This window comes from Pagrus pagrus (genome assembly GCF_965226575.1).
Source record: "Pagrus pagrus genome assembly, chromosome: 21".
Lineage (NCBI taxonomy): Eukaryota > Metazoa > Chordata > Actinopteri > Spariformes > Sparidae > Pagrus > Pagrus pagrus.
This window is the reverse complement of record NC_140208.1, coordinates 21,280,651-21,305,214: the sequence shown is the minus strand read 5'-3', so window position 1 is coordinate 21,305,214 and position 24,564 is coordinate 21,280,651. Positions and strand designations below refer to the sequence as shown.

General features: G+C 41.8%; 1 protein-coding gene across 1 annotated transcript in view; it reads right to left on the bottom strand.

Annotated features, from left to right (window-relative positions):
* jmjd1cb (jumonji domain containing 1Cb) overlaps window positions 1–24,564 on the bottom strand; it is a 106,233-nt gene that overhangs the window by 47,064 nt on the left and 34,605 nt on the right. Inside the window, exon 2 of the mRNA XM_084342741.1 lies at window positions 11,915–12,121. Coding sequence (XP_084198867.1) covers window positions 11,915–12,121 — 207 coding nt within the window. The remainder of the gene's footprint in view (window positions 1–11,914; window positions 12,122–24,564) is intronic.

Genomic DNA, 24,564 nt, shown 5'->3' with positions numbered 1-24,564 from the left:
TGTATCCGAAATTTAAACAAATCAAAAAGAAATAAAAGCTCCACATGCATGGCTGCCCACAGAAGGTTGCTGAACCAGTCAGTTGGATACAGAAACAAGATAAAACGTAGAAGCTTACAAAAATGTACAGGGAGAACTTTTCAGTGAGGAGTTACATACAAAGGGAACCAGAAATATACTTTTATATCAGCTGCCGTATTAGCTTTAAAAAATCCACCTGACATCAGTCAGTGATGTTTAACAGATGAGAGAAGTTGCAGTTTGGGGGCATGGTGCGCTGGGATTTTATAACTGAACTATGAGCAGGATGCACACTTCAAGTCAAATATCACAATCTCCTAAATCCCAAGTTGAAATCTGCAAATGGCAAAACAACTTAAAACCCAAGATATATATCCCACCAGGATAAGTTATGCAATAATAAAAAACAACATGTATTTTTACTTGAGGGTGATTGATGAATTATCTAAATAGCTTATTCATTTTCTGTCAATTGACAAAATTATATTTAAGAAGTATTTCAGCTCTTGATCGACAAGTAAGTCACTCAGCTGTGATGGTTACATCATGAGACACACTGTAGAGACACACTGTAGTCTTTCACACTGACAAGTATAAAGACATGCAGTAGTTGGAAATAATGTGTTTCCTTTCATGTTGACAAATATTATAATTGTGATTTGATTTATGATGAGTGGGAATGAACATTTTTGTATCACAATTTTCATTTTAAGTGAAAAATAATATTCAAATCATGATGTGACATTTGTTTGAGTCAACAAGAAACAATCTTGTTTTCTTACATCTGGAGATGTGATTTGTAGGTCAGAACATTTCTGCAGCACTATAGAACCTCATTATAGTGCTGTTTGTTACACAATTTAACTTTAAGCAATTTCACTGCAGTTTACATACTGACTCAGCCATATTGTGATTGTGATAATATGTAGATTAATTATGCAGTAAACCTTAGTATGTGTCATTATATGCTACATCTTTTCCTTCATTTCCTCTGAAGGTATGATGCATCAGGCTCACTCTCTCTGGGTGTTGTCTGGTCGCTGAATCCACTTTGCGTCTTTGATGGGAGTCTGCAGTGAGGTCTTTAATGAGTTCACACAGTACACTACGCTCCCGGGGAGACAGAGGGATGATGTAATATCTGGATCAGAGATGCAACCACATCACATCCAATCCCACCATCACATTCCTCTCTGTTGGAGTTCTGTGTTGTCACATAAGATGTGATCCCATGTCAGAGCTGGGGGAGGCCACAGCAGAGCCAAAGCTCGATTCAACTAACAGGGAGTGAGAAGATAATGCTGCCATGGCACCACATGTCTTTAGAAAATGAGAAAATGTGACCCTGTATGCAAACCAAACAACAACTTCAACTGAAAGCTTCTATCTGAATCAGTGTCCAAAGGGGAGCAGTTATAGTCTACTGTATGTCATGTGTTTTACACACGTGTGCCAAGAAGTCACGTAACAGCGTTGCTTCATTATTTCCTCTGCTGTTGTGTAATGCTGGCATTCTGCTTCAGTGATGGAGTCACATCAGTGAGAGACAAAGTGAGGTCCGATCTGATCAGCATAACATGAAGCTGTTGTGTCAGTGAGGGGAAGCCCCTCCTGAGCACAGGACAAACACCACAGTCACAGTAATAACTAGACAAACACTATCAGCTTTATGAGCTCCACTAATGGGACCGTCTAAGAAGCCGGATGAGGACCGTCAGGTTTGACTAAGGCGCCAAACTGTCAGCTGCGTGTGTGTTTGAGTTACTAGTTACTTTGCAGATTCAGATTATTCAGTGATTGTAGGCTATTAATTGTGACGTGTTACCAATCAGATAGTGTTGTGGGTGGAACTTAGTGTGAGTGGATGTTGCATCAGAGCCAAAGTAGCACATTTATAAATGAGTTTATTCTAAAAATGCTGAATATCAGCCTGATAATCGGTCCAGCCCCGTTAGTAAGCAATACCTCTTTCACACAGGACAAAAAACAGTTAGACCCACTAACATCTGGCTTTTGTCTTTAATGGGAAAGACTGCAATCAGCATTCATTCCTGCATCATATGATATGTATCAGGCCCAGCTCCAATCTGCAGTGATGGAAGCATTCAAACTAGAATCACATTCATTTTCATTTTGCCACTGTAACCATACAGCTAGGTAACTGCATTAACACTGAACTAAATGAGGCCTGCTTCACATAGTTATTACTAATATCACATTATCAGCATCATTTACTACCATAGCACAGATACTACAGCCCTATGTTACATCAGAACGTTATAACACATCCTGTATGTCGGCAGCTGTCCTCATGTAAAAGGTGTAATTGTGAGTGTGTGTGTGTGTGTGTGTCTGTGTGTGTCTGTATAAGAAGAGGATGTGTCATCACAGGCCACATGTCACTCACAGATTGACGAGGAGAACAGAGTGGTGAGAGAGGAGACAGAGAGAGTGGGTGAGAGGCTGAGTCACCGAGTGTGTGTGTGTGTGTGTGTGTGTGTGTGTGTGTGTGTGTGTGTGTGTGTGTGTGTGTATTAGAAAGAGAGAAAGTGGCTGATGAACCATATTTAGCAGGAACCATGTTTGGCTAAAGCTGCAGCGTTTCCGCTCCATTCCCTGTGTTAACCCCTTATGTTTCCCTTGTTCAATCATTATTTGCAGAAGTCATTGTGTTTCTTCAGGACTGTTACAGCACAAAAGAAACACACACTGTTGGCAAATCAACACTGACCCTATGGCTGAGAACTGAGTTTTCCACAGAGCAGGACGACTGCTATCAAAGTGGATTTTAAACTAGCTGATAATGACATACAGGAGTAATCTGTCCACCTATTTTACAGTTTTGAAAAGATTAAGATCATAAAGATGATGATGCAACTTGCCAGCCCCCCTCCCTTTTATCTATTTGAAGAAGCAGAAGCAGCAATAATTGTGCTGTTTAAAAGCCTGGGGATACATTAGCCAGGACATACCTCAGTTGAAGCATAGCATTGGGTATTGAGAAACACTGCTTCTAATGAACCTACCAAGAATTATTACCTGTAGCTTAAAGGAGCTTTATACTTATTTAACTGTTTCAGGACAGTGAAAAGAGTCCAGAACAATAGCAGCAGTGCAGGTAGACTATCAAGCAGTCTGACAATCCATAAACACAGTGTCAACTGTAATGTAAAATATGTACGTCTTCAGTCCTGTCTGTCACAGGGACCAACAGTGATTAACGCAACTTATTCAACTATCAGGTTTAAAGTCTGAGTTGAAAAGCTGAATAGCTGGTCTCATTTCCTTGGACTAAATACTGCATAACGACAAATAACATACAGAGTAAGTAAAGAGTTGACATCCAGGTCACAATTAAATATTTCAACACCAACATGTCGCATTTACATCACTGCAGTATGAGACTGACAGAAAGAGGAAACTGGAGAGTGAAGACAGTAAAAAGCGGCTGCAGCAAATCCTGCCTCACCAACACCTTATCAGGCCCTGGGCAGACAGGAAACCCACAAGGCTTATTTCCTCCACGCACACACGCACACGCACACGCACACGCACACACGTGAACGGGGAGGAGTGAGTACTTCCTCTCCTGTGAACAAAAACAATATGAGATGAAAGCAGACAGTGACAGTTAGACTCACAGTGTGTGTGTGTGTTTGTGTGTGCTGTCCAGGAGTTTCAGTGTGTGTATTTGTGTGTGTTGTCCAGGAGTTTCAGTGTGTGTATTTGTGTGTGTTGTCCAGGAGTTTCAGTGTGTGTATTTGTGTGTGTTGTCCAGGAGTTTCAGTGTGTGTGTGTGTGTGTGTGTGTGTGTGTACGGTCATGTACACAGTGTGTGTAGGAAAACTAAGCCAAAAGCACGAGTTGACATGCTGGATGGTGACTGTGTACACACACAAACAAATGTCAGTTAAAGGTCAGTTTTCTCTCAAGTCAGCTAAAAGCAACCACATACACACACCTGCATGAGTACACATACTACATAGTTTTTGAAAACTTGTAATCTTATAAGCACCATTTGACAGAATTATCATGATCAATATTAATCATCAATAGCTAATTTACTGTTCACTATTTTTAGTTCACAGAAGCTGTGGTTGTCTTCCGAGTGGTTCCTCACTGCTAACTGAATGCTTGCTCATATTCTTGGTCTTTATGTACAGAAGTAAAATAGGACAATCAACATTTTACAGAAAGTTTTAGATGCCAAAATATCTTAGCTAAAAAGTAACACCTGGGTTCACCTTATAATGAAACCCCCCCCCCAAAAAAATAAAAATAATCACAGAATGCTGGTAGACAAACATGTTGCCATCATTTGAAACATGCACATCTACAATCCTGTCATTCATAGGGACCAACAACGATGAACACTTATGCTAATATCAAATCTAAAGTCTGTTGAAAGGCTGAACTGGAATATTTGGTCTCATTTCTTCGTAGTAAATACTGCATGATTCAAAATCAAGGTAAAACAATCTACATTTTACAGAAAGGCTTTAGGTGTCAACGAGCAACACCTTTAATGTGTCAGTGTTATTGGAGACAATCATCTCCCAAATATATCTCATTTTGTACTGGGACGATTCATTTTAACAACTTTGAAGATACATAACGAAGCGGACAACAGGACCTGTACCATTTCTTTACTTTACTTCCTTGACTTCAGACTGTTGCAAAGCACCAGCATGTGCAACACAACACATCACATTTCATTTCTATTAATTTACATACGCAAAGAGAAAGCTAGTTTCCTTGAGGGGCCACTGACATTACCAGAAACAGTCCTGAGCCAAAGAGCCCACAGCCTGAAGTTATGAAAGCAACACATGTTTCAACAGACAACAAAAGACAAAATTAACTTCTGAGGATTCTGCATTGTACAGTGTATATTGCACCAGCACTGCAACTAACCATTATTTTCATGTTCACTCGTTGGGTCAACAAATTGTAAAAGATATGGGATATATTCAAGTAGTATAACTGCCTAACAAGTCCAAAACAAAAAGATAAGTTTACTATCATATCCGACAAAGAAACCCTACGCTCACTAAACTATAAATAAATAAATACGATGTTTCAGCTCTACATCGTACCAAACTCATAACCTCAGCCTGATAAGAGGATAGTTATCAGCTGAAGGCTGTGTGTTTCCACACAGCTCAGACTATCTTCACTGTTTGAATAACTAACACTGTACTCTGGTCCATGCTACATTGTGCTCGTCACAACCCAACACTTAAAAACATAATAAAAATCTAGTCGATCTCTGACTGTCTACAAAATATAACATCTGGGTTAGGTGAGGTCACTTTCCTTTTCCTCTCTGGCTGGTCAGTGTGTTGCTGGATGACAGCATTATTAACAGACTGATTGTTTCCTATAAATTCTCTGCCCCAAGCGGTGAGTTATGTTTACAATATTAATCTTGTAATGTCACTAAACAGCCTCTGCAGAACTACCATAGGGAAACTGTTAATTTAAGGGTGATAAGCTATCATTGGAGTTGAATGTTGAACTTTATATTAGAAGTACTGAACTTGTAATGAAGCTTGTAGAGTGCTTTTTATCTTAGCACTACCTGTATTTTGGTTTAATCCTTTTGTGTGAGAACCATTAATGTTGTTGTATAGACTTCAGTAAAAGGTGCATGTACTTTGATATGAATTTTGACTTATCCAAATGAGAATTCAAAATGTTAATTATTCTTGTGATGTCCTGTCAGCAGGGTTAGGGTTAGGACTTCCTGGATAATCTTTTTTGATTTTTACTACTTTGACTTCATCTGAATTATAACCGGCGAGCAGTTACACATTGGACACGCAGGATTGCACTATTTATGGTGGTTATCATGGACATGACACGCAAACCATGCTACTTTTAGGCATTTAACATGGATATGGTCACTTAAATAGGCCACTGTAAATGACTGTGCATTAAAGCATGTCACCCAATTATTCTGTTGTTTTTTTTAATACTGTGGAAACAGAGAAACTGCAGACAGTGTTGTTCAGCTGTATCTATGGGAAACCGAAGGATAAGCAACACAAAACCAGAGAAAAACCAAGCAGAGTAAACATAAGAAGGCTAAATTAAAACCAAATGTGTGTGTTTGTGTGTGTGTGCGGGGGGGTGGGGCTGTCTTGGTGAGTTATGGAGTCGGCAGGATGGGGTCACTGGGAACTTTACAACACAACAGACTCAACCCAAACATGCAGCCCAGGGCAGGGCCCGTCTCCCATGACTGCTGCCATTAAAGCAGCAGCTCTTAACACAACAAGGATCATCTGTCACACACACACACACACACACACACACGCACGCACAAACACATACACACCATGTACATCAGCACGCTACTATACTAGAACTCTAATTTATACAACACCTCTCATTGACTGCCAATCCACTCTCCATTAAAAGACGCCTGCATCAGCACAGAGGACAGCTGCACACACACACACACACACGGGCAAACGCACACTCAGCTGACATACTTAAACAGATGACTGTAGTTTGAAAGGGAAAAGGTCATAACATCTATGTTTGTGTGTGTGTGTGTGTGTGTGTGTGTGTGTGTGATGAAATAGGCAGTTTCTATTAGCAAAAAGTGTGAAGATTATCCTATAAGAGAGATAAATAACACTGCATCTACATCATCTGACACCACCTGTCAATATACCAATACACACAGAGGAACATGCGTCACACATGTGCACACATTCAAACATTGATAAACATTGTTTGGCACACGATGCACACACATACAGATTAAAACACAACTGTTCATAGCAGAACTGTCTGTTGTTGAATTCAGTTTGATTTAAGTATGTAGTTAAAGTAGTGAGTGCTTGTCTGCTAGATAAGGGAATTGCATCTGGAAAGCCCATTGGCTAGTCAGTGTAACTGTTGGTGATGGTCCTCAGTCAGTCAGTAGTAGATTCATAATGAAGGAGACTGAAGATCAGTTTTACAACCTGAGGCTGATACTTGATCTGGATCTTTTCCAGTTCCAATACAGTTGATCAGATTACAGCTGCACCGTCCTGCTGTTCCACCTACAGCTAATGCTGCTGCAGCTGTCACCACTACCAGCTTCACGTGTTCTATTTATACTGTTACTACTGCGCCTACAACTGCTGCTGCTGTCATTAACCTCACTGAACAATGATCAATTCTGTGACAGTAGACCAAAGGCAAGTTCTGCTACGTTTCAGGTCAGACTTCATTACTTCCTATAGTCCATCCTCTGTTTGTCTCTGTTGTTTCATTCTGCTGCGATCAGGCTGCTCTCATCACGTCTTTGTTCTTCACAGCTAGTTTGCCATTAAGGAGGAGAGCTGACATAACGTGCCTCGGTGTGGGACTGCCCACACTGACTGACAGGATGCAAAGCTGTTGGAGATGCATCCATTTACTGTCACACCATGGCTCTTGAGTTAATGACATTATAACCTACTTGTGGAGCAGAGAATTAATTGATCACTAGATCAACCGAACATGAAAAGAAAGAATCAATGGTGTAAGTTGTAATACAAACTGTTAGCTGACAACGTTTGTTAAATAAATATCTTTTGGTTTAATTTATAGTTTCATGACAAAATGTGCATGAGTATTCTCAAAGGTTCTGTATTAAAGCTTTATTTTAACTATGTCTGGTTGTAACAGAGAACCCTAAAACAGGCAGCAGACAGGTTATAGAAACACATCAGTGTTTCAGAGTCTACAAATCCATATTTTCCAGTTCACAACCAGTGTACACTCATCTTTCTAGACTACAGAGCTCATAAAGAACAAAGCTGAGAAAGCACAAGACAGAGAGATGCAGGAGGATAAAAGACTGACAATGAAACAAGTACGTAAGAGACACAAACAATGTAGTATGTGCAGGACATAGGAGTTTAGTTATGTAATGATTGATTAAGTAGACAAGCAATCTGCGACATGAAGACTAATCTGTGTCTGACTGTGGAGGTTTCTGTTTCCAGGTGATTGTGTCATTAATAATAATTAACAACAGTGTTTCTACAGCAGTGTTCAAAGCCCATGACTCAGCAAACTTCATTAATCCAGGAGCAAGGCATCAGGGTACTTCTGTTGTACAGCAGCTGCATGTGCTATAAATGTGCCTCAACTAAAGAGAGAGCCAAGACTTTATTCATAGTTTATACTCGAGACAAGCCTTGATAGAGACTGAAGCCTGAAGCAGATCAGAGAACAGGAAGGAGTCTTAAAATATTTTTACTGTTAACTGTTGATGCTGTTTTCTATTGACTACACCTCCCTTCATGTTCACCAGTTGTCACGTTAAATCCAGAATAATGTACATTTACACAGGGAAATTAATGGCAAATGTTTTTGATAACAGTTTCATCGTTTCAGTCATTTTTAAGACAAAAATGTCGAACATTTTAGACAAAGACAACAATTTGAAGATGTCACTTGGGGCTCTGGGAAATTATGATTTAATGCTGCTTTTAAACAAATAGCGCATTCAAGCTACAGTAAAAGAGTTGTTCAGGTAAAAATGTAACTCAGATGTTCTGCTTAATGTGCAACACGGAATTATTTTAATCATATCATTTCGTTGTTATTAATTAAAACTGAACTCATAATTGATCATTCATTTGTGATTCACTGTTTGTTGGGGCTTAGAGCTATAAGCCCAAAGACTGTGTGTGTGTGTGTGTGTGTGTGTGTGTGTCTGTCAGTACTAGATTTGGATTTTCTGCTCTGACAATAGCAGCAGAGGGGCAGAGATATGACAAACGACTGAAAAAAACAGGAGGAGTCAGACAGAGACAAAAACAACCACAAAACTGTGTGTGTGTGTGTCTGTGTGTGTGTTTGGAAGTCTTTGAACTCTTATCTCTCATGCATGTGCCAGATGGCGCTGTGCACTCTGCTATTACATAATCAAAACAGTGAATCACATTTCCATGCACACACTTGCAGCCACCGTCAGGCGTGCACACACTGTGTGACTCTTGTGAGCAGACAGACATGCACACTGTCCAAAACTAAATGCCATCAATGTCAAACATTTATGAACCCAATCCTTCAGTCAGGGACGGACACAAAAACATTCAGCTCCAGCAGACTAAAAATATGAGTTGACTGCCATAAACAAACATCCACACTGCTTCAGCATGAGCATGCCTACACATACCACTGTCGTCTGAAGGGTGTGTGATACCGTGTGTGTGTAACAGTATGACATACAGACGACAACAAAAACACCACAGCCACCACACTCCCACCACACTAAAGCATGTATATATGTGTGTGTGATGACAGAGACACAGAGCAGTCTGAGCATCAGAGTGCTGATTTGTTCACTACTACTGACACACATGGGCACACACACACAAACACAAACACACACTAGACACTTTAAGTTTGATCTTTGGTTTCAGCTGACACTAAGTTTTTATTGTACTTTGTATTCAATCCTCTTTCAGAAGCCATATGAAGCAACTTTAAGCTATAGTGAAGCATGTGCTCCAAAACCAACCACTCCAGGCCTGCAATCTGCAGCGTATGTATCAAATGCAGAGTCTTGATTTTACTTTAGTTGGCTTTCACACTAGTAGAATCGTCAGGTATCTGGTGGTGTCTTGAGGAGAGGTTACACTCCAGGGAAACTACTAATTCAACTGCATTTTGACCAGCATGAACTCAGGACCCCAAGGTACTAAACTAGGAACTAGGATGAAATTGAACTGATAACAGATTAACAGTATTGTTTGAGATGTGTTGTTCTTTGTATGATTATACTGTATAGTGCATATATTATTATAGACACGCTGCTCAGTGTTTGATGATTGTTTAGTAGCTGTGAGGTTTGTGATTCACCATTGAGCAAGATTCTGTGCAGCAATTTCAACCCAGATAGGTCCTGAGCCATCAGCATGCACTAACCTGAGAGCAGGGACTATGGATGATCTGGTTCTTTTTGTGGAAACGCAGGTAAGATAGACACATTTCTTAAAAGGCTCTTGGGTTGCTAGAAAAGTTCCTGCAAGTGGAAATCATCGATGTGAGGCAAAACAAGCTGCAAGGAAAACTAGTCACACAACAACATGATGAATGGTAGAGTACTGATCACAACATATCATGATGAATGGCAGGGTACTGATCACAATACATCATGATGAATGGCAGGGTACTGATCACAATACATCATGATGAATGGTAGGGTACTGATCACAACATATCATGATGAATGGCAGGGTACTGATTACAATACATCATGATGAATGGTAGGGAACTGATCACAATACATCATGATGAATGGTAGGGTACTGATCACAATACATCATGATGAATGGTAGGGAACTGATTACAATACATCATGATGAATGGTAGGGAACTGATCAAACAACATCATGATGAATGGTAGGGAACTGATCACAATACATCATGATGAATGGTAGGGAACTGATCACAATACATCATGATGAATGGTAGGGAACTGATCACAATACATCATGATGAATGGTAGGGAACTGATCACAATACATCATGATGAATGGTAGGGAACTGATCACAATACATCATGATGAATGGTAGGGAACTGATCACAATACATCATGATGAATGGTAGGGTACTGATCACACAACATCATGATGAATGGTAGGGTACCGATCACACAACATCATGATGAATGGTAGGGTACTGATCACAACACATCAAGATGAATGGTAGGGTACTGATCACGCAACAACATGATGAATGGTAGGGTACTGATCACAACACATCATGATGAATGGTAGGGTACTGATCACGCAACAACATAATGAATGGTAGGGTACTGATCACACAACAACATGATGAATGGTAGGGAACTGATCACACAACATGATGAATGGTAGGGTACTGATCACACAACATGATGAATGGTAGGGTACTGATCACACACCATGATGAATGGTGGGGTACTGATCACAAAACAACATGATGAATGGTGGGGTACTGATCACAAAACAACGTGATGAATGGTGGGGTACTGATCACACAACAACGTGATGAATGGTGGGGTACTGATCACAAAACAACATGATGAATGGTGGGGTACTGATCACAAAACAACATGATGAATGGTGGGGTACTGATCACAAAACAACATGATGAATGGTGGGGTACTGATCACAAAACAACATGATGAATGGTGGGGTACTGATCACAAAACACGCGGAGCAGACCTGAAAATACCTAAAGTTATTGCCAGCAGGATTTCACTCTATGTAGGCGAAGGTGATGCCTTTTAAATCAGTAGCTCTTCCCAATCATTGTGCTTCAAAGTAAACCACAGCACACATCTGCCTTGTCTTTACACTGAAACTCTGCTTCAAGACTGAAGGAATTATTATTTTAAAAAGGTAACAACAGCAGTAAAACTATTTCACGCTATGATGGTTCCATTTTTCAATGAATTCGCTGTTCACATGCGTGCTGAACCGTGGGATGGGAAACCATAAGGATCATGGATCAGCTATGTTCCATTACACCACTCAGAAATTCATGACAAACTCACAAATTCATAACAAACTCCCTGTCTACATGGACCAACGTTGCAGCCATTGGATGCTCAAAAGTCACAGCCCAACACAGCTGCTGAACACTGATGACACTGATGAGACAAGTCAAAAACACAACCAACATCTCTGAGACAGGCTCAACAAAACTGATGGAGGCAACTGTGGCAGGGCTGCCACTCAGTAACCATTAATATCCAAGAGCACAAAGACAACACAGTGAGGATGAAGAATGGACCCTGATCAGGAGAATTTAATACTATGTGTTTAAAACTGTGGTGATTGTGTAACGGCTCATATGGCCGGCTGTTCTGATTCTTGTGTCCCGTCTATAAATAGAAAACAAAGGTCTTACCAGGGCAGGCCACTGTATGTGTTTGGCCTTGGTCCCCTGCAGCAGGCCTCCTGCTCCTCCACCTGCTCCTGCTCCTCCTCCTCCTCCTGCTCCCTCCTTCCTCTTGGCCCAGACCAGCTGGTGCTCCAGCAGAAACAGCTGGAAATCCTCGTAGACCTTCACCCACTCTCTATTCTCCCACTCCTGGTCATCAAATTCCACGTATACCTGCACAACACACAGAAACAACATGTTCAGTAACAACATCACACACCAAAACAACTGTGACGGCAGCGGGTTTGCATTTCCTACAGGAATCAGATGGAGGTTGATGTTGGGATGGAGCATTTTTTCATCCAAATTATACACAGTGCAGGTTGACACCCCCCCACATCCTTTAAACACCAGGACCCATATCAAACCATTACACAACTGTTTCTCAAGACATAATAATAGTAATAAGAACGAGAGGAAGTCAGAGGAGTAAAAGAAGAAGGGGACCAGTGAAGAGGAGGAGGAGGAGAAGGAGGAGGAGGAGGAGGACAAGGGGCTAAAGGAGAGTAAGGAGAAAAAGGAAAAGAAGGAGGAGATAAAGAAAAGAGAGGAAAAGTAATATTTCTGACAGATCATGTTCTGCAATTCTGAATGCATATAAAGTAGAAAGATCAGATGTATAAGTGAAGCTCCAGCAGCTGTTTGAAGTTGATCATAATAGATTCAGTTTGATCACAGAATCAACACTGATGTACAAGTATTATAACATAGAAGCCTTTCTGCTGACTCTATACATGTAATCATATAATCCACTGAGCGACTGGTGCTACTGTCTTGTTGCGAGTGGATGTATATGTGTGTGTGTGTGGTGTGTGGGTAGGTGTGCGTGTGGTGTGTGTGTATGGTGTGTGTGTATGTGTATGTGTATGTATATGTGTGTATGCGTATGCGTGTGTATAAATATCTGTGTATGCGTGCATGTGCATGTGCATGCGTGCGTGTGTATGTGTATGTGTATGTGTATGTGTGTGTGAGCATACATTAGACATGTTTCTCATTTCATCTTCACTCCCTCCTCTCTGATCCTCTGTCCTCTGTTCCCTCATCCCTCCTTCTATATAACTCACCCTCCCCCACTCTTGCTTCCATAAGCAGAGAGGAAGTGGGATCAACGAGTGCATCTCTCCTCATTCAGCCTCCCACCCTCCCCCTCTCCCATAATGCACTACTGCAGTCGACTGAGTGTTCAGACGCAGCCAACAGGCACTGAGGACAGCCACCTCAGTCTGTCCTTCTTTGTTTACTGTTACCGCAGTCTATCCATTTATTATTCCATCTGTCTATCCTTTCTCTAACAGCCGACCACTCTTACTCTGCACCACCTGCATCTCCATTGGTTATTGATCACCCTGTCAATTTCTGTTGTATCAGTAGCAGTCATTCAGGATCTGCTCCATCACTCTCTTCTCTCCATCCTATCATCTCGAATTCATTTCAGACAGCAAAGGTTAACCTCCATCTGCCACTGTCTATGTGTCCATTTCACTTCAAGTGATTTACATTTGTCATTAACTCCCTATACTTAACAACATGAATTAAAATAAAATTATACATGTTCTGTCTTTAACCAATATTGACAAGGGATTTAAAAAAAAAGAATATTTAAAAGGGACATATGTTCCCAATGATTCTGAAATGCATTTATGCTCTTAAAAAACATAAAACCAATGAACATAAAAACAATAAACCAGTGACATCATGCTGCTGATGTGAAATGCCAGTCAAAAAAAATCAGATCAGTAGGTTTCAAAACACTGAGGAAGAAAATTAAAACAATAAATCCATCATGTGGACAGCTTAATGCTCACTTCCTGTTTAACATCTGTCATCACTACAACCAATCCCCAGTAATGAAACCAGTTTGCCTGTAAGAGCAGTAGAATCCTCCCTCTAGTCCAGTCTGTTCACCTGGTGTGACCCTGTTGCTTCTTCAGCAGAGTGCAGCCCAGACCACATTCTTCTGTCTGACCCGACTGACTCAGAGAGAGTGCCAACAATGCCTGACTAAAAAACACTAAAAAGCACAATTTCCCTATTGTAACACTATATTTTATGCTAAAAGAACTTGAATGCACATTTAATGTGACATTTCTTAACCTGACCTGAGCCTGGACATGAAGTTTTTGTCAGAGCTCAGCCCGGTGGGTCGGAGCGGGCTTGTGTCTGGTCTCCATGCTCTAGTCTTCAACTGACAGAACTGCACTGAATAATACAGTGTTTGTTATTATTGTCATAAGTCATCTGACTTTTAATTCTCTATCCTGGCAAAACCTGACAGCCACTGTACTGTGTGTGTGTGTGTGTGTGTGTGTGTGTGTGTGTGTGTGTGTGTGTGTGTGTGTGTGCGTGTGTGTGTTTGTTTCATTGTAATTGTATAAACTAGCATGACTGCCACAAATTAAAAGAATGTACACAAATACAGACACTCATACATGTACACATTTTCAGATGGGACCCAGCCTGTATGTCGGCCCGAGCCATTAAAACTCAATCTAACACTAACTGTTGCCTGCTGGCCTCAGGCCAATCACGGGCCATGTAGGGACAGGAAATTACAGGGCAGTGCTGAGTGAGCCCGTGCTGAAATCAGCAACAGTGACAACAAACACAGAAGCAGCCATTATCACTGCTTCTAACTATCACTTACTATGGAATGCAAACAATGTCATACAATCACAGTTTTGATATCAGTTATGTCAGTCGGTGCAGAGTGTGACGCAAGACAATGAGATGGTGAATGTTTAAGAAAAAGTGACAAAGAAAACAGAAGATTTGATTCTTTGTGGAGGATGAATTCCCCTGAGTGGAATATTATGTAAGCAAGAAGAAAACAGACTGATACAGAGATCAAAGTGATACATGTGGGAAAAACATGAAGATAAACCATGTTTTAAGTTGTTCTTTATTACAGTTGATGAAGACAAATAATGGGACCAGTAGTTTTATGAGCCACAGGCAGAAAGACAATAACATACATTGTTAGTAAACCTGATATAGCTGAACATTATAACATTATGACATTATATGATCATATCCTCAGAATAAATTACTGCCCCTGTCATTTCTTTAGCTTGTGAAAGATGTAAACTCCTCATGTGTCTTTTTACAGAGCAGGAACAACACTGACTGGGCCCCCGGACTATTTCTCTTAGAGAGACCACTTCAAAAGCTTAGCAAAGTGTGCTTGACTACACAAACCAAGTCAGTGCTCGACAGCAGTCGTGACACAACTCAGTTTGATGAAGTGAACACACTGCAGTCTGAGAGCTGCCATAAAAACACAACAATACAGCAAAACTAAAAGCTCACAAGCTCAACACACTGTGACCCACAGCCAGGACATTCAAAATGATGGTGATGTACTGGAGACTCTCCAAATGCAAAGGCACAATCATGCACATGGCCTAATTTAATTTCGTACTTATCCTCATTATTAGTATTGTTATTATTGTTATTGTGTGTCTGTAACACACCAGACAGCCTCATCGGTCTCAGTACAATGTGCTGATGTCTCTCTGCCTCTCTGTCAGGCACATGACAAAAGATGATGACAGAGATAGTGAGACATTCCTGTTCAACCTATGCAGCAATCAGAAGTGTTCAGTCTGTCCCTCTGTGTGTCGCCTGCCTGCATGCACTGATTACTATCAGCAAACACACTGATAACCTACATACAGCTACACACACACACAAACACACAAATGTACACAAACAGAGTACACTGATGATTCAGTAAAGAAAAACATACACACGATAGGAATGGGAAAACTCAGTGTCTGGTAAGTCTGTTGCTATAGTAACCAGAGGCAGCAATGAGCATTGGCCACACACACACACACACACACACACACACACACACACACACACACACACACACACACACACACACACACACACACACACACACACACACACACACACACACACACACACACACACACACACACACACAGTGAGGAGCAGAAATAGGAGACACGGAGAACAAAGGAGAGCAGGTGCCATACTTACAACAGCATGTGATATGATCAGTATCCACTCTCAGTATCACTACAGGCTGTGTGTCACTCTGTTCTTATGGCCGGATCACAGCACCAGTTAAAGACACTAACCACAGGCTCAGGTCATCAATACAACCCTGCTCCACACTGTGTACATGACCCCAGTGAGAGTTTGGCTGAGTGATTCAGGAACCCACAGCTGGACAAGGGTCCCAAAGAGAGCTGTTTTCCAGGGGCCCAGAATCTGTGGCAGCACCGCTGATGATGCTTCATGTATTTGTCATAATAGTGTTCACACTTACATTGTCATAGTAACACATACAATTTTCAGTATTTAAGTGTTGTGAAATATTGCTACTTATTTAAACGTGTTTCTCCGACGTTCCTACTATCATGATCAGTGAAATTATGCCGGAAGCGTCACAAATGGCACAAATAGGCGACACATCGTTGGAATTTTGATTTCAGTGAGTCTAGCCTCTCATTTGAGAAATGAAGCTGAGATGCAGCTGACTGCCTCACTCAGGTTTGACAGTTCATATATATATGTGTGCGTGTGTGTGTGTGTGTGTGTACAGCGGCTCAGCAGCATATAATCTGCCCATCACTAACGGCTGCAGAGCAGCTTTCTGGCTGGCTGCACATCAGGCCGCTGGCAGCCAATGAGCATGAGGCATGAAAGCAAACGACCAATGCAGACAGAGAAGCAAATCTGCCTTTTAAATAGAGCGCCAGAGAAAGCTGCAGAAAACACATACCGATACAAAATATAGAATACCGGGGAGTTGAGCACGGGAAAAATGGGAGACAACATTTGTAGGAAGACGAGATATTATATGCACTAGATGTGTGTTCGCTCTCGACTGTGTGGATCATATATACTGCTGATAACACTGGAAGTAAGAAATGTCCTTTGTTTTTTAATTTATTGAGTGACCTAGATGTGAACAGTCAACAATATTGAATCAATCAGGCCACAACCCTTTGTGTCATCCTGCAGGAATGCAGTGGTTGTGTTTCTAGTCCAACAAGCCTTTTAACCCTTTTTGATGACTTCATGAGGTTTTTAAGCAGCTACATGACCCTCCGTCTGTCTGTCTGTATCTCAGCCCCAGGGCTGCCCTCTGCTATGTCATGTCCACTCACACACACACACACACACACACACACACACACACACATACACTCTCTCTCACACACACACACATACACTCTCTCTCTCACACACACACACACACACACACACACATACACTCTCTCTCTCACACACACACACACACACACACACACACACACACACACACACACACACACACACACACACACACACACACACACACACACACACACACACACACACACACACTAAGCTCTATCCGCTCTCCAAAAACTCTAATCTGATTTATTGAGCTTGACTGCACAGAAAACATGTAGACTAGCCAGGCTAAAAAGAGTCTTTTATAACCTTTACCCCAACCAAAAACCCCCCACCTCCATCGCCTCACACACAAAATTACAACCAGCCGGGATATTTGAACCCGAGCCTCCCGCCACTATTTTAGACACAGAGAACTGCTACTCCTGCTGTAGGAAATGTTACGTCAGACCCAACTTAGCCACAAACAAGCCTAGTCTTAATGTGAACTACATTTGTCACCAACAGGATTATTGCCAATATACAGCGCATCATTACAGATAATGATGTCGCTGATAACTGTTGGAATGTGGTCATTAAACCTGGCAGTTTGGTCTGAGTAGCAGAGCTTCTACCCTGACAGTCTGCACTGATGTTAAACTAGGGGCACTTCAACAACAATGTAACGTTCGCTAGCTAGTTAGTTACCAAGACATCAGTAAGTAGTAGTGATTGTTTTATGCCCTCAGTTTTGAGTGTGCCTCTGAAAAAACTCTGTTTGAAGACCATGTGGCCCGAACACTTCACCCTAACACTCTATCCCATCAACAGTCCTCACACCCACTTCACCCTTCCCCTCTGACGTGAAGACAAACATGCGCCAACCTCTGGAAGTAACTGTGGTTGAGAATACTTCTTAGTATTTATCAAGGAGCAGGACTCAAAATGAGAGAAATGATCAAGGCTTGAGCTCTTTAAAATGAATCATTATTGGTTTCCACGCACAAAACCATATTATTAGTTTGTTTAACAGTAGTTAACAAGTAGGCAATAAAACACCATGACAAAAATGAGGCTCAGGCATTGAACTGCTGCAGCACAATTGTCTGTCGTTTCAGGAGCATATTCAACTGACAACTGGCTCATGTCACTGTAAGGAGAGGTGGAGGGAGATAACATGGAATAAAACATTGGAAACAGAAATGTGTGTAAGTGATACGCAGCCCAATACGTCTATCACTGAAGTGCCCCTTTGCTGGCATAACCCACCAGCCAAATATTTATGTATGCGTTTCTTTAGCTTGAAAACGACAGATAGCAAAAGTCATTGTCATTTTAAAACAGGCCAAAAACTGCAAAGGTACCAGTCAACTGTGTATCAGTTATATAGATCAACAAGTCTTAATAATTACGGCACTTAATACTGCAAGTACTGCACTACAATACAACAAAAACAGAGCCAATCAGAAAGCTTTAATTCGGAAACAAAGGAGGGAGAGAAAAACAACAACAGCTGAGCTGAACAAGAATAATCAGTGTTGTGCTCGAGAGCACAGAACTGCAGGTGCTGAGAGGAGGTAGATCTGTGGACTGTAAGGAGGGAGGAAAACAAATGAGACAGGAGACAGAGATTATGTAAAGACAAAGGACAAATCTGTACGCGCCTGATAATTAAAAGAGCATCATTTGAACTTTAGGAAGAAAAAGCTAAAAGATGTAAAACCTGATCACTATGAAATGAATTAAAGAGCAATAAAAAAAAAAGAGAAACAAGATGATGAAAGAAATGGATTTGATGGCATGAGGGAGGACATAGACAAAGAGAGGCAAGGAATTAAGAGAGGAAGAGGACAACGATAGAGAGGAGAGCATCATCGGTGACAGACAGCAGAAAATGAAGCATGAAGGAGAAGAAATGGTTTAAGAGGAGGATGAAACGGAACAAAGGAAAGAAGGAAAAGGAAAGGGAAGAGAAGAGATGGGAGGTTTGTGATGTCAAGAGCAAGAGGGAAATGAAGATGAGAGCATCATCTGTGCCCAGTGATGAAGAAGATGTCAAAGAGAACTGAAGGCAAAAAGATTCCAACATGATAAAAGGAGGATGGATGAGATGAACACAAAAAGAGGAGAGTCAAGCTGCCTGGAATCTGAGTTACTAGTCTACCGCAGCGGCAACCAGGTTGACAACGCTGTAACCAAGGCTCCCCTTCCCTTGACAACGGACCAAATGATGCTGCTGCTGCTTTCTACTGCTACAGAATATCAATCAGCAGAGGAGAGAGGGGAGAGACACACAGACTTTGATAGAGAGACGGTCCCCCAGAGGTACATAAATATATGAAGCAGCTTCTGAGTCGCTGGGCTGCTGGCTGGCTTCCCCTCGCAATTACCAACGAGCAAGAAAGAGTCAGTCGGGGGGGAGAGAGAGAGGAAGAGAGAAATCTCATCATGCAGGGACAGCGAGCAGAGAAGAAGAAATCTCATGCAAAGAAGAAATTCAAGCAGAGCTGCTGTGGGCAAAGACACGTTTGATGTTTCCTGCTAATATAAAGCACACAGACTCACTGCGATAGTGTGTGTGCGTGTGCGAGCGTGTGCGCGTACATGCATGGTTTCGTCACTACTGAAATTGCTAAAAGTGAAAAACGCAGGGCAATATTGCAGTGAGAAGACCTGCAGATGGATGAGAACAAAGGAAGATGGAGGGGCAGAGTGACAGAGGGATGAAGAGGAGATGGAGGGAGAGATGGAAGGATGGCAGCTAATCATGCATGACTGAAGGTGAATGGGCCGTGCTGTGGATGTTCCAGTGTAAATGCTCCTACATCCAGGACAAGACATTTACAGCCATTGTACTCATTGTTGGTTCTGCACACCCACACACACACACACACACACACACACACACACACACACACACACACACTGTGCACTGTGCACTAACCCTAACCCTTTCATCACTACTCTTCAACTGAGAACTACTTTAAGTGTTAATGTGCAAACTGACAATTCAACTGTTCACAGGTCTCAGGTCACATCTCTGCATTCAACGAATACAATTCTGCTGATTTCTCCTACGTTCAGCTCTTACACTTCAACTGCCGTATCAGCTAGGGTTGGGCCGATGAAGGATATCATCGTCCAGGCTGACAGCCATCGACTACTGATTCCTGAGCATCGTAACATCGTGATTCAAAAGGCTCCCAACCAGAGAGCACAATGAAGCGGCGTGTCCCCTCAGAGTTGTTTGTGAAATGTGGGGAGAGGAAATGATAGAAGCATGTTGCTGCTCAGTGCACTAACATTACGTCTCCTTGTTCCGTTAATAATTTTCTTATTTAACCGGCTCAGTTAGAAGAATCCAAGACACTCGGTTCAATTTGTGGCAGCAGTGTTTCTGTTCCCGCTGGCTGCTGTTTCTCTCAGTCATGTCGTTTTTATACAGCTTTGCTTCCTCGGCTAGCTGACCAACGTTTTATGCATGTGGTGCGGAGACGAGGATGCTTTTAAACCTGGCACAGGGATGTATGTTGGTAGTAACAGGAGAAAGTATCAACTCCTTTCAATGCTTACATGTCGAGTGAAACTTGCAATGAATCCTCCTATTCCTATACAATACAACACGTGCACTTTGCACCTTCAAATCACACCTGAACTTTTCTAGGGCTGCACGATTAATCGCAAAATAATCAAAAACGCAATATCCAAATCACAAGAATTGCAATTATGTTTTTACTTTATAGGTTAACTGTGTCACAAAAGAATGGCACCTCACGTTTATTCCACTATCATTATTAAAGTTTCCACTCACAATATCATCTTTCACTTCTTCACAATTTGCTACAGCCCTGATTACAAAAGAGTTTGTTTTCCTCAGTTCCAAAACACTTACTGAGGGTTTAGAAAGGAAGAGTAGATGTAACAGAGCGTTCAAGTCCATAGGTTTTAAATGGAAGCCACACACAGACCAGGCTCAGGTCTAGAAAAGATGCATGATGTTTCCTTTAAGTCACCAAACTAATAAAATGCTCCAACACAACAGAGACTAGATCCCACAATAATGCTATGAACTAGACCCGTCATTGCTATTTTACACTTAAACAAAAGGTGGTGGCATTCCTAGATAGCATGTCGGCGTTCCTGAAGCAAGAGGAGTGATGTCTAACACATCAGCGCTGGTGACAGTGTCCCATCATGCTGGCTCACCCTTTATATACAGACACCAATTCAACTCTGTTACTACCTCCACTGCCAGCTTAAAGGCGGAACAACAATGACCCCCTATTCCGTGTTTATACGTTTAATACAGAATAGCAAGTTGTAATAACAGCGCGACATGCCCGCCATTAACAGGCTGTGTAAAAGGGACTACAGACAGCCAGGACACAGAGGGGAGAAGACTGGCTCTGTTATGGAGGCTCACTAGGGTGCAAGTAATGTGAAGGAGAGACAGAGAATAAGGGAGCAGATGAGCTGAAGTAATACCCAGTGACAGCATGAAGAGACATCCCCTCTTCTACAAGGTCATCTCCCTCTCTCTCTCCTTCCCTCTCTCTCTCTAGAGAGCGGCTGTGGCTCAGGATGTAGAGCAGGTCGTCCACTCATCACAGGGTCGGTGGTTCGATCCCCAGCACTGGCTGCATGTCCAATTGTCCTTGGGAAAAATACTGAACCATCGCTGTGAGAGTGTGTGAATGGTTTTGGACAGAGAGTGCTTGCCCTTGAAAGGCAGCCTCTGCCATCAGTGTATGAACGTGGCAGGTGTTGTAAGGCCCTCGGCTGCATGTCATGTCAAATGTTGGGTTGGGTTTTTCTCCCTTTTTTGACGTTGTGAGATAAGTTTTGACAATCTTCAAAGTCTAATGTATGGATCTGGATGTAAGAAATCAGGTGTATTTCGGTGGCTGGTGCCTCTTTCTGCTCTACCGAGTGCCATTCTAGTTTCATATCACAATGTGACAGTAGGGCGGCAGTGGCTCAGTCCACAGGGACTTGGCTTGGGGACCGGAGGGTAGCCGGTCGGAGCAGTTGCCAGTTGCTGGAGAAGTGTCAGTTCACCTCCTGAGCACTGCCACGGTGCCCTTGAGCAGCTGCTCCTGGTGCCTCATATGGGGCAGCCCCCTCACTCTGACACCTCTACGTTAATGCACAGTATAGGTCCTGTGTGCGTATGTGTTTTTCGGGCCTTTGTATGTAAAAGAGTGAAAAAAACGTAATTTCTCTGTAAAGGGGTTAATAACATTCGTCTTCTTCTTATACAGCAGAAAAACAAAATACACCAATGCCAGTTTTTTTCTGATACTGTGCTGCTCTGTAGAAAAGCTCTATATAAATGCATTTCCTTTTATCATTTCCTATCTGTCAAACTTACAAGAGAACCAAAGCCGACAGACACAAGATGGCAAGAAGGAATGAAAGTGTGGAGACGTGCAATGGATGTGTGGAAATTGGGGGAAAGTAGGGAGAAGTAGGCGAAATGAAGAAAAAAAAGCTGGCAGACAGAGAAGGAGATAGACGGAGAAAAAGATGGAGAGCGAGCAGGAGAGAAAGAGGGAAAGTAAACAGCCTTGAGCAGAGTGATGTGACCCAGCTCCCCCTCCTTTACTCCTCCTTCATCTCCTCCATACGAAGGATGTGTGGGCCCAGGAGAGAGGAGGGAGGAGGGAGGAGGGAGGGAGAGGTGAGAGGAAGAGAGGGAAGGAAAAGGCACATCCAAAAATAGCACTGTGTTGTTGTCGATGCATTACGAGGAAAATACTAACTCCAACACTTCCTTCTGAACCCCTGATTTCAGCCTGTTTCATCTTTAATAGGTTTCCACATTTCGTTACAGTCTGCACTGCATTAGCACCCAATGCAACATATTTACTGAGCTACCACAGGTTATCACAGTCAACATGTCTAAAGTACCAATCAAAGTAAACAAAGTGACGACATGTGAAGAAGATTCAGGTTTAAAGGTTTAAAATGTCTTACACCAACTTTTGCTCAATAAATTGAATAGAAACTCATCTTTTTAAAATATCAGTAAATGCGTATATTTGTATTAATGTTACTTGGATGGTCCATAATATTTTCACTGCAGACCAGAACCAATAAAGTGCAACTGTTTCAGAGATGAAGGCATCTTGATACTTTTAGAGTTCCCGTGGTTCCTACTGAAGACTTAAATCTGAAGAAGCTGCCCAAAGATATATTCATTTAATTGTTTTCATAAGGCTCAGAGATTTCCTCAGACAGCTGGTCACTGTAGTTTCTAACCAATGTTTCTCAAACGGAAGTTAATGGTGCATTTGTTTGGGACTATTTTCAGCAGCGGGTGTGTTCATGGTAATGAAGGGAGATGTCACCCAGTGAAAAAGTGTGGAGCACTGATGTGTTTCTAAATTAAGCTCTATGACACAGAGGAATAGGACACACATGGTTCATGTACGTATAAAGATGTTGACTTTAAAGGGAGCAAACACATTTTCAAACAAGTTGTTTGGTCAGTCATTAATAAACCTGTTAATCAGCCGCGTCTGCTGTGGAAACAACATATGTATACTGTGAATGCAGTGCTGCTCGTGGTGGTGGTCAACACACAGTCACAGCAGAATAACAGTGACATCAGTCGATATGTCTTGTTGCACATGATGTTAACAGATGAACTATTGTATGGCTCTTTATATTCTATGTGCTCTCAGATCTCAGAATAGCGTCACAAGTCAATTTTCATCTCTGCTCTTTCCATCTTCAGCTCTGCAGAGCTGATACGATTTCTGAATCCATTTTAGAAATGCCAACTAACCTAAATCAATTGTCAGAAATAAAACATTTTTGATAATCGGATAAAAGTCATTTGTCTTTGTCATTTTGCAAAAATGTCATTCACTGCTCCCAACTTCGTCTTTGCTTCTCCTCCCTGGTTTGTATCAAATTAAATGTCCTTTGGGACAAAACACGACCTCTTCATGATCCGATGAGTTGCCAGTTTGAACAGCATTAGTCAGATTAGAAGCTGAGGTGACAATATTCGGTCACATTGTAGTGAAAAACAGAATCTAATAAAAGAGCCATAAACCCTTTCTGAAATATGGAATACTGTAGAGAATACGGGCGGACAGTGTTGAATATTCAGCAGAAGGCGAGGACACAAACTGGAAGAAAAACAAGGCAAGCTTTTCTTTTCTCTCAGCCACTTTTTCTTCCTCTCTGCATTTTCCTTCCTCCCTCCTCTCTCACTCCATCCCTCCTGATAATACAGCTCTAATAATAGCTGAGTTGCATCGAGACAATCGTTTGGTGGAATCTAGGGCAGCCACTGCAGAGGCAGTATGGGAAAATCCCTCCCGTCTTCTCCAGCCCGCATGCCTGCCTGCCTGCCTGCCGACTGTGCACGCATATGTGTGTGTTAGCATTCAACCCATCCTACATAGGAACAAACAGACATAGGAGTTGGGACTTTTTACATAATACCTACTGCGTCTACTGCTGGATGTGTT